We start from the raw sequence: 18,406 nt of genomic DNA, 5'->3' as shown, positions 1-18,406 counted from the left end.
GTTAGAAACTTGCCGCTATGGATCGAGGCATCCTTCGTCTACACAATAAAAACCTATCTGAAATTAGACTGCATTTACGTTTTATTATAAATTAAGATAGATTGCCGTACAATTATATATAACATACAAACATTATTTTATCGCATAACTCATCTCAACAACAGCAAATGTATTTCTATAATCTACGTGTTTGAGCAAAACTGTCATGGTATGCTGGGCTACAAGTCGATCAAGCACCAAGTGATATTAATAGCTAAAATATTGTAGTTGTTTGGTTAGTACAGTCTACTTGAATGCTGATTCTGGTTGAACAAGGGTATTATCAGAAAAAACAAGACAGCAGGGTTGTGTTGACGAAACTATAGACGTAAAATACCACAACAGGTCCACAACATATACATACGGTCCTCTAAAGGAAAGTTTGGCGTAGTCAAACGACATTTTATGGCGACAACAATCTCCAGAGCTTATTTATGCACGTGGGCATTCTGCACATGCTCAATTGTGCCCTAGAGGGGTAATCTCCTTTGAGGCACATGTTGCTACTTATACCATGGGGCATCACTGCCTGGCCTCATTTTGCTTGATTCATTCTGTTCACGAGTATGATACAATCAAGCTATAAGTTATCTCAAATCTGCAACTGAAATCTTCAGTTCAAACAATTTCATTTTACCTCTATGAGAACTTTCCAGCAGTTCACTCGATCTGTTGAAGCGTACAGTGACAGATTCTGCACAACTTCAAGCAAGGATCAACAGTACAATTGCTGACTGTTACATGTATGCGGTAAGTTTTAGTTTCTCTAGCTATTTAGCAGTTGCAGTTGACAAAACGTTCTTTATTCAGGTGTTGCTTGTTTACTCGGATAGCGGTCACTGCGACTGCACAAAGAAATTAAGGGTCCTTGCGTGTAAAATCTCCAGTCACCCGAAGACATAGGCGGACACAACGTCCCAAAATTTATTGGATATCACATGGGCACATGCTTTGCCGATTAAGTTACCTACTTTTAGTTTGTAATTCATTTACTTACTCATTTTCCTTTTACTAATTGCCATTATTTTTGTGCAAGTTCATTGTTCTCCAAACTGCATTGGATTACTTCATTCTTTCCTTTGTGGGGTTTTCCTTGCCCAGTGCATTTGCACCAGTCAAGGTTATGGCCTCTTTGCAACCCCACAAATGAAATTTGTGCAAAATTGTTGGTAAATAATAACTTTTGCTGACTCGTCGCATGGTAATTTTTAGGATGATGAGTCTCATTGAATATTTGATATATAATTTTTATCCCTAAGGCCATAACATTTAATACAGGCAACAATTTGCTACATTGTTATTATTGTTAATACGATTAGGATAGAGGAGTTATATAATAAAAGCGGCCTTTTTTGGCCAAATCACAAACAAACAATATTCCTTGTTGCCTTCTTTCTTGCTATGAATGAGACTATAAAAGTTTGTGGTACACTGAGATGGAGGAGACATAAAGGAAAGTTTGGCGTAGTCAAACGACATTTTATGGCGACAACAATCTCCAGAGCTTATTTATGCACGTGGGCATTCTGCACATGCTCAATTGTGCCCTAGAGGGGTAATCTCCTTTGAGGCACATGTTGCTACTTATACCATGGGGCATCACTGCCTGGCCTCATTTTGCTTGATTCATTCTGTTCACGAGTATGATACAATCAAGCTACAAGTTATCTCAAATCTGCAACTGAAACCTTCAGTTCAAACAATTTCACCCACCACCATCCCCGTCTCCTCCTTCATACCACATTTGTCTCCTCTGCTGACCGAACTTTGCTCGCATTATATTTGACCATCATACTGCGTGCGTTTTTACTTTGATTTTTCAGTGTTGTATACCTGTCAAGAGCACCACTGCCCAGCGAATGTGCCAGTACACAGACACCTACCAGTAATGCCACAGTGAAATCTTTGGATGTATTCATCTAGAGCAATGAATGGGTGGAGTCGCCTACCAGTAATGCCACAGTTAAATCTTTGGATGTATTCGTCTAGAGCAACGAATGGTTGGAGTCTTGTCTTTTACAAGTTAAACTTTTACATCTTCAACTGAAGGACGGCTGTTGCTTATGTCAATCTGTGGTCCACGCATTGCAGCATCCACACCATCTTCCTAATCCAGAGGAAAGGGAGAAGAAATTGTATGTGGGTAGTCATTGCGCATGACTTTACAGGTCCTTTAAAGGCTACCTCTGTACTGGACAGTCATCAGCCCAGCAAGTCTTGCGGGTTGATCAAACATTAGTATCGACATATGGTGTTAAGAGTTTTGATTTTTCACTTGTTGCCGTAGACTTCTTTCAATGCCCACCACCAGCCACATATCAAGTCTCGTCGTTCCATATTACATTCTCCCGAGTTCAGATGATATTGGGTCACCTTTATAAGAGTATGTGACATTGTCACATGAAGAATTAGTGGGTTCATTTTCAGATTACTTTTTAAATATAACGAACAGTGGCCCAGCAAGCCTTGCGGGTCCATTTTTGATCTGTGCATACTGCAGAGGTCATTGGAACAGCTGTATAATAATCTGTCATACACCGTTTTAGGGGCCAAACAGGCTCCATTCCCGGTTTTTGCTTACACGATTATTAGCCATTTCAATGTGTGGCGACATGAGTGTTGCAAAAATACAACTTGTGTACCTGCTGTTTTCATGTTGTACGAGAATTTTGACTCTATTTTTAAGACCCAGTCATGCTTTTCGCATAATACGGCCCAGCAAGCTTTGCGGGTCCATCTCTACATTTGTTGAAATCAGGAATATAAGGGGATCAGTTGTATTAGAACATACATATGTAGGTTATCCCCGACTCTGCTTCTTCGTTCACATTTGATTCTAGTCATTGATAACTATAAACCAGAAGGAAATTGCCCTTCCGCAGATAACCACTTAAAACTGTTAACTATAATAGTAATCAACTAGTAAGGTGCAAGCTAGGATGGCATGGCAATTATAGAGAGTTCACTCTTCCAGCTGTTTTCAGCATATGGGAAAAACTGAACCTCCCCCCTTCCTTTGTTTAAAAAAAAAAAAAAAAAAAAAAAAAAAAAAAAAAAAAGGGAGTAGGGGTTAGGTCACCCGCTAACAGCATTGTCATGCCGGTACTTATGTAGATTTGTATTGAGAATCCTGCAATAGGCAATGCATCGGCCTCGCCTTTGCAATCAGACAAGCTGAATTGGATGCAATACCGTAGCTTATACTGAATCACTGCTTAGGGTAAGTAGTGTTATTAAATATTCGACATAGTGGGGGCCTCTTTGCAACCCCACAAATGAAATTTGTGCAAAATTGTTGGTAAATAATAACTTTTGCTGACTCGTCGCATGGTAATTATTAGGATGATGAGTCTCATTGAATATTTGATATATAATTTTTATCCCTAAGGCCATAACATTTAATACAGGCAACAATTTGCTACATTGTTATTATTGTTAATACGATTAGGATAGAGGAGTTATATAATAAAAGCGGCCTTTTTTGGCCAAATCACAAACAAACAATATTCCTTGTTGCCTTCTTTCTTGCTATGAATGAGACTATAAAAGTTTGTGGTACACTGAGATGGAGGAGACATAAACATTATTATGCCTCAGTGGGCAGTATTGACGTGTCCATATTCTAAGACTTGCCGATATCGGACGTCTGTTGTTTGGTCTTAACAAAAACCTTATTACTGTATTTTCACTAAAATAAACAATGTTCCGTGTTAATAGAAAAGGACGTCGTTAAGAACCACATCGCGTCTAATTTTCATGTATCAATAGCTTAGCTATAAAATCAGATGAAAGTTATCGTCCAATACATCTGCTAAGTCAGACTTGCTCATCGACGACCTACAATAGTGGTATATGAACAGTACAGGGTTTATCTTTAAAGATGTATAACCATTAAACTTGTTCTACACTACTTAATCATATCTTAGAATCGTCTCGAGAGCCCATTCTTTATAGTTTACGATTTATGAAAATAAGAGCACTAATAGGTAGGATGGTAAATCAATACAAAGACATAACCTTAGCCAATGGCTCTGCATCAAATGACTTAAAATTGTCCACGAAAGGGAAGCCCAAAATGCGCATAAGGGTTAATTAGACATATAATCGAAGATCAATTAAAAAAAATATGCAAATAGCCAGTAACCGTTGATCTTTCCATCAAAATTCACAAAAACATATTCAAATACTGACTGGAGACTGTATCCCATGTAAGTTTTCAAAAGTCAAACACCCTTAACGCAGTCTTGTATCCAGTAAGTGCCTCGAGTGTCCTAGGTAAACTTTTAATGTTTCCAGCGCTGAGCTAAATCGATTAAAAGACTTTTGGAATACTGGTTTAATTCGACTTCAAGTTGTTTCTAATGTGGTCGCCAAGCAAAACATTTAATAATGTCACCAAAGGTCGGACGTATCGGCTTCCTTATGGTATTGTCGTTAATTATATACGTCTTTGTAATAAGGATTATGAGGATAACAAAATCAATGCGCACTGAATAATATTGGAAATCGAATTCACTTTGAGCCCGGAAGATCGAGTTTTGTAGCACAATCTCAGTTGATGTTTTTCGTGCAAAAATTAAGAAGAGAAATGGAATGGCTACATTTGCGATATTCACTCGTAATAAAGTCCGTAAATCATGGCGACAGCAAATAGAGAACCGTTGGCAAATTTAACATTCGCAAAACTGTCCGTGCCCTTGTTCCACAGACACCTGCTGCCGAACTGCATCCCCGGCCTTTCTTTTAGACTGCCGATGCTGACTACGACGACAAACTTGTAGCGTTTAAACGCAAAAAGTTTGACTCTTTCCATGATTATCCCTGCCAATTCCTGACTCAGGTGCTTGCAGGTGGCAGGATCGTACTTCATATCTTTCAGCCTCTCCGTGAGGACATCCTCCGCTTCTTTCTCCACACACCCAGCCATAAAACGGACGTCAGGCTCCATTTTGTACGTATTTTCATATTGAAGGTTTCTCCTGTAAATTCCTTCACTCCTGTCCGCCATGGAAATGACATCGTAATTCGTTTCTGTCTCTAGATTCTGTCCATGACTCCGCATTGACGGGGCACCCATACCTGGCGCCTGAGTCCTCTTCAAGGCAGCTCCTACACTTGGAGCTATGCTTTGGCGCTTGTGATCAGTGCCTCTCACTGCGGGTTTAACCTGTGCCATTTTTCAGTTATTTTATATCTCAAAATTATCCTAATGGAAAATTTGACACAACTTGAATGTTGGAAGGTTGACAATCGGACCAGCCGAAGCTTGTTAAGTGATGTGATATCTGACCGTGTATAACCGAATCGTCTCCAAAGCTGTCAGAACGTGTTTGTCCCCGTAGCTTCAAATCACAGTATTTACATGAAAGACGCACTGCACTTTTAAGTTCCACTAGTTTATAATGCAATTTGAAGTTCTATCCACTGTAACACGCCAAACCTCTTTGGAAAAGAAGCACGTTCAAAAACGTCGATAACGTGACAGTTCTGCCAGGTCTTAGGGCGGCTCTATTGAAGGTCGCCTCTGTTTATAGTAGCCTCTTTCTGATTTCCTTTAGTAACTAGCCGGTCTGTTACGTGAGCATATCAGGGTAAGGATCAAGCAGATAAAAAAAATCACAGCAACAATTGAATTCGACACTCTGCGTGGGGGACGTTCCAAGTCCGTGTGGTTATTTGATAAACTAATTCCAAAAACTTGACATGAAATACACGGAGTGTGTGTCTCTAATGAAGATTAAACATGGAAATTCTACACTTGCCACCCCTCACTTTACCCGTTTGACCCTTCAGAGCGCGAGCTTGCCTTTTATATTGTTGCGCTTCAGGTAAATTGCATTTATATAGCAAAATTCTAAACAACATCGGTAGAGACAAATAAACAGTTTCTATTTAATTTTACATACTCGGGTGCGCGCTAGACGAATAATGGAATTGGGTTTGAATGCCACAATAGTATTACGTTTACTATACCGGTGCTCACTGAATTTCATTAACATACAGGAATTGAAGTTAGCCAGTGAGGGGTAAAAATAAACAGTAATAAAAGGGACAGGTTTGATTAACACTCATGCTCAAGGTTTTGTCAAGATACTATGATACGACAAGCGTTGACAGCAAAAATAACGCGCCATTACACGGGAAATATTCGTGGCACGATGAAAAGAAAATTTGATACTATTTATACACATGTACAATATCGTGTGGTTTGTATCTTAAGTTAATCTGTTAGATTTTTTTCGCAAAAGCTGGTTGATATTCAAATATCCTTTTATTATTCATTTCAAGTATTTGTTCATTCTTCTTCTTTTCAATTTTTTATCAATATATATTTTTGTGTGTAAAATATGATGTCAGGTCGTCACAAATTGTTTTACACACAACCAAACGTCAGTATGTTAAATGTTTTAAACATTTTTATCTGCATTAATCATCAAAAAGCCGTGGATATCTACCCAAGATGATTTACGTTTTGATAAGCACAAAACCTTGCAAATATCCGTGCTGACTAGCTACTTTACTGTAATCACCAAGCGTTGCCAGGATCTCCTCGACCAGACCTGACATGTGTCTGAGCCACAGCATCTCAGCCATCTGATTTATTTGCTGTAATTTCAACTCGATGTTTGGACTAGGTGGCCAAGATATTACAGGCACGACTGGGCACCTAAGGTTATTGCGTTAGATGGGAAATATCGATTGCGTTAAGGTAAGAAATTGCACAGGAACTAATTCCTATACCGACTTGCATTCAGAGCATTTTCAGGATTTTATACAAGATCTCATGGTGACACCTGATTTATCCTATTTACAGTTAATTTCAGTTTTAACAAAAATTATCTTTTCATTTACGATAAAAGGATAAGGGAAGACAAATAATGAGAAAAAGTTCCAGTATTCACTGGAATTTGTTGAACGGAATTTTTAAAAACTCAACGTTTAAAATGAAATAAATCAATGTAGGAACTGTGTAATTGCAGTATAAAAAGTTACCTTTATTGTGTATAATAATAATAAGGAGTTACAAATAAATATATTTGACACAGAGTTCACAAAAAGAAAGGACCCTGAAAGTGAAGTTTTTAGATAATTTACATAAATAGATAAAGACAAGTTTAGAAAAGATTGAGATAAAATAAAGATTTGACTCATATTAAACGATCCCTAAAACTGAAGCTGGTGCGACTAGCGAATATAAAACCTCTCAAACTATAAAAGTAATCAATTGCATAAAAAAAATCAAAGATCATTGCTTTGACCCTCCATAAAGATAAAAGGTTTTAAAATTCTGTTCAATCAAAAAAATATACTGTATAAAGCTTATACCATAAACAACTTTGGTCCACAGCTTTTTTATGCATGCAAACATGGCTTCATCTTTCAGTTGGCACTAGATTTCTTAGGTTTTTGATTGTCGATATATGCTAATTTCTGTCTATTCCCATCATTATGATAACTTTTTCTTTTTCAAAGCGAGTCTGTTGACAGTCCCAATGATGCTTATACCTTTGCCGAAATTTGACGTGCTTTGTTTTTCTTCACCAAAAAATCGTGTTCGATGTCTCGCAGTTCCTCGGCCAAATCCCGTCTGCCGCATTTCAAGAACGCAGAACTCAGGATGGAAACCTGCCAACGATATTGAGTGCAAATCATTAAACAATTTTATCCAACAGTGCAGAAGCATATGGTACGTTATTTACAGTTAGTAAATCAAGTGTGTTTTGTATGCTGCTAAACATCTTGTTGAAACTCGTACAGATCATAAAAAATGTTACTGTGTTTTGTTCAAGTGCATTTTTCGATTGCCTTGCTATTGAATCTACAGGCAACTACTTGATAAGTAATAAAAATAATTTTGAAATAAACTAAAGCACTAAGCTTAATTAATTACAAAAAAAAAAAAAAAAAAAACAAGCGCTTATTTTGATTTTGCAATTAGTGAACAGAAATATGAATTGGTGAAAAGACAAGTTGATTAACAAAAATGACTATACCTTATTCATTCCTTTTGGCACCCTTTTCACCCAGGTCATCAGCATATCGTATTTAGCTTGGTCCTCTTTACTCTCGCTACTTTCCAGATCATTGTTTCTCAAGATGGCCTGAACACGCGTGCGCCGAACATTCAAATAGTGCGCCAATCTTTTCCATTCGTCTCCCAGATCCTCAGCGAAACGGCGTAGCAGTTCTTCGGTGACCGGATCGCTGGTATTGATTAACCTAATTGGCGCCTTTTCTATTGGTTTACTTGGGACCACATGCTCCTGTGAATAAAGAGAGACAATTGCTGTAACATAAATACTGATTCATAACCAAAAACTTTCATAAAGAAAGTGTGAATGGTACACAGCTTTCAGTAAAAATATGTCAGATAGCAAGGATTACAAAATTGCCTGAAATGATTGTGATAAGCCCTTCAGTGATAACCCAAAATTTTAGAAAATGCTAGAGAGAAAAGATAATGGTAAATACCTTGGGTAATGTGACCAAAAGTTCACTAACAAGTTCCCAGTCCTCCTCCCACCGTGGCTTCAAATCCTGTGGATTAGGTTCATCGCCGTCACTGTTTTCACTGGGCTGCGGTGTCCGTAATACCATTACCCTCTTGTAGATCTGAGCAAAGCCTTTGAACACTGGGAAGCTTTTTTGAAGATACTGATCCAATTCACAAGCGTAGAAATTAACTGTTGATTTCAAGTGTGAGTTGAAGACTACTCTCAGTCTTTTGTTCTCTTCGGACTTGATGTTTCCGCGGAAGCGCACTTCGAGGACGTCTCCCTCATTAATTATGATGTCTGAACTGGCTCCAGGCCCCTCTTCGTAACCTTCTTCATTTAGTTTTTGCAGGGCTTTGTCACTTTCTTTCGCAGGGACACACGACACAATGATTTCATTAGGATCGTCGGTTCTGAAATTTGCATAATTTATTAATCTCACACTTGTTTCATTTAAAACCATCGACCAGTGGAAAATTGAAAAGCGATAAGCTATATATAATAGTGTACAACTACTTAGAATACTCTAGGTCTATTTGCTGTAATATAAATATTTAATCAGTCTTACTCACTTTTGTTTTAGTATAATCTGTGTGAGTCTGCTTTCCACATAGCTCTCTATTGAGGCAGCCATATGAACAGCCTCGTTAGGACCTATTGTCGTTCGCGTTCTAAGAACCATGAACCTAGAAATCAAAATTGCAAATAGCGATTGTAAATAGATTGCTGGCATTTTATGCAATTATCTCGCTGTTGAAACTTTACAATGCATTTTATAACAAAGAATGGGCTTAATAAAGTCTAAACTATCATATGGGCATACGGAGAGCAAAAAGATATGAATCACTGACTTAAGATGTTGATTAGTGTGCTCAATAACATGTTTTGTATCCTCCTTATTCTGTCCTTGTGATTTTCTTGTTTTCAAACCACAACGCTCTTATGTAATACTAACCTAGTTAATGGCTCTCTCAGTTCGAACTCTAACAAATCAAGTCTTATTTGTGAGAAATGCAAATCGGGAACTGCATGCCATTTCCCCTTCTCATTAGAATATAACAGGAACAGGTTATCGTTTTCATCATCTAAAATGTGAAACGTATCATTGAGTGATTTGATATGACATGGATTATTTGATATGACGTGAAATACCAACTGTATCATAACCAATGTAATATTATTAATGATAAGAGTAAGAAAAAATAAGACTAAGAATTACAACAAAACAGCCAAGCGCTTTTTTTTTTCGGCAATTGATAATTTGCCAAGCATTATAAAATCGCACACGGATTTGTCAAAATATTTTACTGGTAATTCAGTCATTTCTCAAAGCATGACAGAAATGATTTAAACGATTCTTATTTCTCAAACCCACAAAAACCTCACCATCGCTTCCTCCGTACTGCCCCATGTACCATCTAGTGGGTTCTTGTCGCTTGAAGTCGGTTTCTTCGTCAGGGGGCGCCTCTGCCTGTGCTTGGGTTTGCTGAGTCGGCTTTTTCTCCGGTTTTTTCTTTTCTGGTTCTTTCTTGGGCGCAGCATCAAAAATGTTCACGGCGACCTTCCGTTCCGGTTGCTTCATCTTCGCCTCTTTTTCTGCCTTGATTGCCGCAGCTTTCCTTGCTTTTACTGGATTGGGTGGACAGGGAAGAGTCATCTAGAAATAAATGTGAATGTTCATATATTCCTAGTTTCACACTGCAATCTTTTGTTTCATTATTGCAGCCAAATGTCAATTCTCGTTAAAACCGGTTCGTTCAGATATAATTCATATTATTATGAGGAAGGAAAGCTATTGTAAATAGTTTCCATTTAGGGAGGAACTGGTACCCGTAACGAGTCAATAGCAAAAACATTGTCATATGAATACAAGTACACTCTCTATCCATTAAGGTTAACGATCCCACTACAAGGTAGATAAACGTGTTATTGTTGTCATTATTTCAACATGCATTATGATGAAACAGACAACACAGGCAATGCAGCAAAAAGGATGTTCACTTATGCACATATGAACATTTATCAAATCGTGGACACTTACTATTATCTGTTTGCCAAACGCTTCACTGTCCCACTTCATATTGATGATGGCACTCGAAGTCAGAAGTCCTCGGCAATGCTTAAATCTCAACTTGATGTCTGCTACAGACGCTGAGTCGACGGGCTGTACCTACACCATTAAAGTAATATTTATGACTGAGAACCAACGATAAGCCGTCAAAACTTTCTGTGTTAGACGAAATAAACTGAAGGCGTTCAAGTTGATATAAAAAGATAAAGGACAACTCTGAATTACAACTCTGAATGACATTGACAAAACAGGCAAGCGTATTACACCCCATCTCCCTTCCGAAGAGGAGAACAGACAAACACTAACAGAAGTAGCCTATATGGCTTGTTCCCAGTGCTGCAAAACAAATGCCCCAAATTGCATCATATTTTTCCTTTAGAAATTAGCAGATTGGAGAAAAATTTAAAAAATCCCACCTCTTTTATGTTCTCGCTCTTACAGTTAACCCCTTTCATTTACGAGCATCCCTCTTAGTCCTTAATTATGGATTGTCTTAGTTTAGGCGGATTATTCCATACCAGAACATAGACATAGCACCTTTTCAACAATACCATGTACGAAGTGCTGATGTTAACATATTAGTCAATGGTATTAAATGGTCAATTCAAAGTATTATGTGCTGTCTTGCCAACAAAAATCAACGTCCATTGACTTATACTTTAAACCCTTTTCATTAAAATAATGTTTGAAATAAGATCAATAAAAGTAGCTACCTGGCATTGAATGTTCTCTTTTCGGCTGAAAGTCTGTGGTTCCACGTTGAAGGTAATACGAGGGTCAACAGAGGAGATAATTTTACCTCCTTTCTTCCCCACGTGAAGATGGTCTTTCTTAAAGCGTGTTACTACCGCCAAACACGCTGGGCTGTGTAATTTGGTTTGGACAAACTTGACATCCTGAAAATTTATAGATATAAACAATAACCGTAAGACTGAAGCTGCCAACTCGCTTCCAGCAAGGAGTTATAACTCCTTGCTTCCATTTAGCACGTACGTTATTGTCACCGAAAACAGAAAATTCTAATGAGAAAAAAAAACTCATACATGTATGGGTGTTCACTCATTTGTGCGACTGATACACGCAAATATATGCTCAAGAGAATTCTACACATAATAATGAAATATACATGTACCTTATAGTGTTCAAAATGCATGTCATATGACGGTATCTCTTTCCATTTCCCCTTCACCTCCGCCTTCACAACGGGTTCACGGGACAGCGCGCTGGTGCGTGACATGCAATGGGGGATAGCCACATAGATGGGCTCCTAAAATGAAGTTTGGGATAAATCATAATAACGATATTCTTAATAATGTAATTGTGACTTAAGATTTGAGGAAATTTTAACCGATTATGATGACGGTTTAGGTACTGCAACAACCGCAGTGCAGGATACTAACACCGAAAACCTACCTACATTTATATCACGTAGTAAGAAACAAAGTGAAAACAAACGATTCCTAACACACTGGCTAGACAATTAAGGGCTAGTTTAAGAAAATTATATATAATTATTATTATCATTATTATTTTATTTTATTTTTATTATTATTTTTTTTTTTTTGGGGTGGGGGGGTGGGGGGGGGGTGTTTTGCTCTTTTCAAAGAACTACATACCGGTAAATTTGTATTGATATGTGCCTTGTATTACATAGGTAAAAATACAGAAAACTAATGGTTACACAGGGGCAACAATTGACGACATGTAAAATGTCCATTCGAAGTTACATGATCTAAATATACAGTAAATTCAACGCCTCAAAAGCTAATTACAGGCGACTTTGAGTATAGGTAAGACACGCTTCAATCCTACGACTAATCTGTCAACAAAAACCATAGCTACTTGGTATTACACGTCATAGTTAGTAAATATACACTGCCAAATCATCACCAAGTGCAAACAGCCTGGGTCAAGTCTTTAAAAGGGACCCGTTTGTTCAACGGTGTTTATCTCAAGACCACTCCATAATCCAGTTAAAAGGAAAGAGTTCTCTCGTGTATTCTGTAGCGGTGTTAAAATAAAACGCTTGTCCTTTTTAGCTAACAGAACTCAGTTTAACTTCCTTGTATAAAGAGTAAAACATATCCCGTTCATCTAGTTTCCTTTCTAATGCACAATATACTTAAGTAGGTCTAAAAAATTTCGACTTCCAAAACAGTGAAGTGATATAATGTGTACACCAACCGACATATGTAAACTATCTCTTGACGTTACCAGGGAGACACACTTGGTTTTGGGTAAACTATACCAATCAAACCGTCAGTTCTGTCTAACCTACATATTCACCTTCTCAGCCCATTTATCTAAATATTACTGTATATTTTATATTATGTTTTAATTCATTTTAAAAGAAATGCTGTAAACTAAATCGACATGACTTTGGAAGTTTAGCGTTGAGGGTAGAATGTAAGTGTGGTAAGTTGTGGTTATTGAACTTACCTTCCACTTACAGTCCTCTGCTGCTGTGACATTTATAATGTTACTGACCAACTCTTCATTGTCTTCGTAAGGGAAGCTGGATTCCAAAGGATTGATCACTTGAACCTGGACCGAGTTTTCTCTCACTTTCTCACCATCGGTTCGAATCAAAGATGCTATGCCTTGATCAAAAGACCCACCTTCAGTTCGAAAACTGTGAAAAACAAAACTATACTACTGCAATCTGGAAATTATTCAATGGTAGCACTGTCACTGAGAGGTGAAATTGTAACATTTATTTTTGACATCGGGTATTAAATAAAAAATAAATAAAAAGTTTTTTGTTTGATATGTTAATAAAAGTACAAAAAAGTATATGTGAAAACTTACGTAAAGAGAGGCCAATCTTCCCAAGGTAATTTTTCTTCAGGCTTTTTACTTTCTTTGTCGTGTTTCCTCTTTTCTTCCAGAAGTCTCATTTTCTCTGCTTCTTCTTCAGCTCGGCGCTCCTCTTCTTCGGCTTTCCTTTTCTCTTCGGCCACCTTCCGCGCTATTTCAAGCTGCTTGCGCTCTTCCTCCAGTCGCTGGTTTTCTTCCATCTCTGCCTTGATTCGTTCGGCCTCCTGAACAGCATGTTCTGCGACCAGAGAAGCATCGATGGCCGTTTTTTCAGTCTCTGCCGAGAATTTAGCGGTCTTGGCCAACTCCACCCCCGTCTCAGCGATATCAGCGTGTAACCTGGCCAACTTGGCTTCCAATGCCTTCCTGGCAACCATGTCGCTATCATCATCTTGAGCCGCGGCTATGAAAAGAGAATATTTTGAAAATCGATTGGTAGATTTATTAACTACACAATTATAACACTTATTACACAGATTTAAGTGTTTGTTTTGGTTGAAACATAATTTGGCACTTTACTTTCAAGGAACTAACTTAACGCATGGAAAAACAAACGCACGGAAAACATTTTTGCAATGTGAACTAGATTTATGAGAACTAGGTTACATTATAAGTAAATAATTTTAGCTTGATTGGATTGTTTTTTTTTTTCAACTTTTTCTGTGTCCAGTGTTATTAATTTTTATCTAAACCAGTTCCGAAGGGTTATCTGGCAATAATCTAGAATGTCTATTGGGATATTATCTTAAGCTATCATTCTTTTTGTGTTGATACGATTCCTCAGTAGCACAGCATCGAGAGAACGCTGAATCAATTACTCCATATCTGTACGCGTTGAGTTTTGATATTTACCAGAAATCTATTTGCCCGGGATTTAGACTTGTTTTTAACGTCGCAAGTCAAGGATCACAATTCAAAAATCCACCTTATCTTTGCCCAATCATATTGCTATTGATCAGAATTTGATGGCGATTACGTATGACAGGATTAAATGTCCCCATACCAACGCCATGTTATCTGGGAACTAGGGTCACAGTAAGCTAGACCCCATTTCTCACATAAACATAAAATTTATGTGGAAAGTTGGTCTTAACTTTTAGACCGAGCATTTTAGCCCGCTTTGGTTCAAGATAAAGGTGTGGCAGGTCACTTGAATGAGGATATTTGACTTGTTTCACAAAAAGTAAGAAAGGGTTACCGTTATGACCGATATCTGGATACTATTGAGCTATCCTAGATTGAAGTTGACTAAACTTTTTGGTCTTAAGTTAAAACCAGCGTTTAACTTTTCTGAAAAACTAGGCACTGAACTAAAGTGTAATGTTTTTCTTTGTTATTTACGAGAGAGAACTAACTTGACTTTGCTGAGATTAAGTTTACGTCTGTTCTAAGTGACCTTAAGATGTTTAATGCTAAACACTGCATTTACTAGTTTTTTAGAACTGAAACCGTAATTATATTCATTTCACATGCACATGCACATGCACATGCAATAAGACAGTTCTCCGATTCGCTGTTTTATCATTACATCGTATCGTTCTCGCAATCAATTTGACGTGAGACATATATAACAAAATTGACAAACAACCTAGTTAGACTTAGTGATAAATCACTGGGAGTGATAACTCAAGGAGAAATATCTAATACAAAGGTTAGCTTAATACGACATAATGACTATCGTTGCAATAAATTAATTTTAACCATTGTTTTGAAAAGAAAATATACCAACGTGTAGGATTAAATAGAAAAATAGTCTAAAGCAAAAGTATTTTGCAGAGATGACGAGGGAGGCGTGTATGTCGTGTTCATTCTAATATTAGAAGGTATTTCATTTTTCTTTCATTTTAAAAGATACTGGGCGATAATTTTCAGGGTAAAGGAAGTTGCGTAATCTTTTGGCATGATTGTATGGACTACAAAATTAAAACATTGAAGTTCGAGATCTCTCAAAAAATTCCTATAAATGAGGGGCGTGCCAAAGCATTTTGTTTGTATGGAATGAAATTATTAAAAAAGATTATATGCCAAGCACATCTGAATATTTACAACGTTTTTAATGAATAAAACATTAGCCATTGGGAGAAAAATATTGAAACCCTGGATTGTTTTCATGTAATGAAAGGTACAGTAATCTATGTCCCAATGCCTTTAACAAAACTATTATCATTTTTGTTCTATGTCATTCAGTAAAATGGGCTCGATGTTATGCAGGAGCACATATTTGACATTTTGAAACTTAATACCACCATTAAGATTCAACTAACCTGCATTGGTATCCACCGTGTGAAGCTGCTCTGTTACATTCTCTTTGACCTCGGTGATTTTGTTTCTCAACTCTTCCAGCTGACTCTGGGAATACAGGGTATAATTTCTGAATTCTAATAGTGCAGACGATATCTTTGCAGTCAGATTTTGCAGATCGTTTGCCGGAAAGTCTAGTGTAACACGAGCGAACGAATCTGATTGCATACGATCAATAAAGCTTTGGATGTTCCCAGTGAATGCTTTACTGTCAAAATTCGCAGCAGACGAACTCAGCTTCTTAGGGTCGAACTCCTCTTCGAATTTTCTAAGATTTTCTTCGTCATCCGCCACCGCTTGTCTGCTTAGTCTACTGTCATCAACTTCCTGGTCATCACTACTATCCACACTGGACCTCTCCATGGTTACACTTTCCTCTTCCGTTTTTATTTTTTCTTCGCCGTCTTGCACATAGACTGCATCGTCCCCCATTGCCTCACCGTTCGGTTCCGTACCGTGCATGTCTGGGTTATTTTGATCGTGAGCGTCGACACTTTCAGTGAGTTTCAGACTTTGTTCCAAATTGTCGGCCACTGAATCCACAACTCCACCGCTGTCGTCTGGGGTCAAGCCATTACTGATGACGTTCGCGTTGTCATCTCTGGTTGTATGACTTGTATCCTTTACCTCAGTGGAGCTTGCGCCTTTCGTCCGAGTTTTACTTGTTTTTGGCCTCTTTGGTCTTTCCTTCTGGCTGTTTCTATTGTCTCTGTCTGTACCATGTCCAAGATACGGCTTGCTGGATCCACCCGGACCACTGTCCAAGGATTGGTGTTTATTACTATTAGATTTACAGCGCCCCTCCATATCTATGGTTGTTAGGTGCGATAACGGTGTTTGTCTTGCCCGATTTCTACCTTCGATATTCCTATATAAATACCAGGATTATCCTTACCAAAGTTTACGGTACTTCTTACAAACAAGGAGGACCGGACGACACCGTAGTTGGTTTGTGTTGTAACTAAAAATTGTTCCAGCTTACCGAGGTCTCTGCACCAGTTCTGAGCCTGTAATTCAATACCCTTCAGTAATTAGAATGTCGCTCAGTGTTCGCGACGACAAATACGCTGGTTATTGAATGAGCGAGATAAAAAATGCCCTTGAGGTCGTATGCTAGTTGTATGAATTGCGCATTCAAAAAAATACGACCGTGAGGGCATCCCCGCCGGTTAGAGCTCCAGACACAATCTGTGTTGTTCTCTGTCAGCCTCTGTCTCGTAAATCTGGTCTCCGTTTCTATTGATTGCAAATTCACTTAATAGAGAAACACTTCACGTCATTGACTGAAAAACAAACAGCCGAAACAGAGCTCATGAATGCCAAAATAGCCGTGCATACACCGAAAGTAAATATAAGCACGTCAACTGACTACGTATTAAATATGGTGAAATAATAGAACGCTTGAATAGAACGCGAAAGAATAGCATGCTCATGGTAAAGAATTTGGCCACCAGGGCTTGTGTGTTAAAATCATAATTTCGTTTACTCAACCAATTTGATTTGAATAGGACAAAATGCATTAAATGGTATTACTATGCATAATGCGTATTGTGCGATTGGAGCTTTTAGTTTCTCTAACCTTTTAGTATTTACAAAACTTCCATTTATTACATCGAGATGCTAGTTTAATGACGCACGAAATCCGTTCTGTCAATAAGAATATGCCCACATCTGGAAAAAATATTTTTACTATCATAACAACAATTAACACATCAAAGAATACGGTTTGGTTTGTAAAATACTAAATTTGACTTATTTCGCTGGAGTGTTTGCCATGCTCTATTACTTGTTTGTCGGTCAAAATAATGTTGCAACAGCTTGGGAAGACAATATCAGAAATATTCTCATGGTAGTCGGCCTTTGGTAAAAAAAATAATTAAATAAAATAATTTAAAAAAATAACATTGTCTTGTTATAGACAATTTTATTTTTGTGTGGTGTTCAATTCTTACAAGAGAATAAAAAATGTACAACTGCACCAGTTAGAAGATTCATAAGTTTCCTTGTGTCTGGGCTTTCTTGCGTTTTAGGTCCTGAGTAGAAATACACAACAGATTATTCTGTCGGAATTTCTTGTACCTTGGATCATGAGAACAAAATTTCAATACCGGATTTGCTTATATATTCAACGCTCTAAGACTATCAAACCCTCTACTTTTACCTGTGAACGCCTGTTCCACCGTTAATTCATCCACATGTGCAGTGTGGACTCAATCCCAGTGCGGTAGCGGAGATGACCACATCCTCAAGACTGATCGTTTGATATTAGCAGTTATTTCCAAATAGACTCAAACAATTTTAAAACATTTGGATTTGCAGACTTGAAAATTAACGATTTTTTCTGTTGGTGTTGTTAACCTTCTTGTTATTTATATTTCCTTTATATTTCTTAAATATTTCGTTGCCTTTCTCCCCATATCACGATAAGTAAAGTCATCTCGTTATTTTTAAAAGAATCATGCACAGTTCATTAAAGGGATAACAACTCTTCGTATAAGATCTATATTTCACAATAAAACATTGTAAACAACTCATAGAAATACATGTATAGAAATACATGTTATAGCTATTATTCTGACCTCCATAGATGGCTATACTCTGTAATAATCTCTTAAGAAAAAAAAATAAATAAAAAAGGGACTACCATTGAAAGAAGAAATGAATTCGTTAACCATTAGTAAGT

The 18,406-nt window shown here is 37.6% G+C and overlaps 2 protein-coding genes across 2 annotated transcripts; both read right to left on the bottom strand.

Moving 5' to 3' along the window:
* Window positions 1-63: 63 nt before the first annotated feature.
* LOC106172364 (dynein light chain Tctex-type 5-B) lies at window positions 64-5,844 on the bottom strand. The gene is made up of 2 exons (XM_013553026.2): window positions 3,616-5,844; window positions 64-409 (listed from the first exon to the last, which is right to left on the bottom strand). The coding sequence occupies exon 1, from the start codon at window positions 5,213-5,215 to the stop codon at window positions 4,652-4,654; it is 564 nt and encodes a 187-aa protein (XP_013408480.1). The 5' UTR covers window positions 5,216-5,844; the 3' UTR covers window positions 64-409; window positions 3,616-4,651.
* A 1,169-nt stretch (window positions 5,845-7,013) lies between these two features.
* On the bottom strand, window positions 7,014-18,247 carry LOC106172334 (death domain-containing protein 1). Its single transcript, XM_013552981.2, has 13 exons — window positions 17,303-18,247; window positions 15,687-17,006; window positions 13,414-13,825; window positions 13,045-13,237; window positions 11,738-11,872; window positions 11,319-11,501; window positions 10,576-10,704; window positions 9,921-10,191; window positions 9,490-9,619; window positions 9,107-9,220; window positions 8,512-8,947; window positions 8,034-8,303; window positions 7,014-7,665 (listed from the first exon to the last, which is right to left on the bottom strand). The coding sequence occupies exons 2-13, from the start codon at window positions 16,528-16,530 to the stop codon at window positions 7,540-7,542; spliced, it is 3,243 nt and encodes a 1,080-aa protein (XP_013408435.2). The 5' UTR covers window positions 16,531-17,006; window positions 17,303-18,247; the 3' UTR covers window positions 7,014-7,539.
* Window positions 18,248-18,406: the final 159 nt, after the last annotated feature.

Source organism: Lingula anatina, chromosome 2 (assembly GCF_051362555.1).
Source record: "Lingula anatina isolate TDL-2025a chromosome 2, LinAna3.0, whole genome shotgun sequence".
In the NCBI taxonomy this organism is placed as follows: domain Eukaryota; kingdom Metazoa; phylum Brachiopoda; class Lingulata; order Lingulida; family Lingulidae; genus Lingula; species Lingula anatina.
This window is presented reverse-complemented; position numbering and strand designations above follow the sequence as displayed.

Coding starts and splice junctions, on each gene's coding strand:
- LOC106172364 (XM_013553026.2), bottom strand. CDS start 5,215: ATGGCACAGGTTAAACCCGCAGTGAGAGGCACTGATCACAAGCGCCAA.
- LOC106172334 (XM_013552981.2), bottom strand. CDS start 16,530: ATGGAGGGGCGCTGTAAATCTAATAGTAATAAACACCAATCCTTGGAC. Junction 13,826..15,686: donor CACGGTGGATACCAATGCAG/GTTAGTTGAATC, acceptor CTCTTTTCATAG/CCGCGGCTCAAGATGATGAT. Junction 10,192..10,575: donor CGTTTGGCAAACAGATAATA/GTAAGTGTCCAC, acceptor ATTTATTTCTAG/ATGACTCTTCCCTGTCCACC.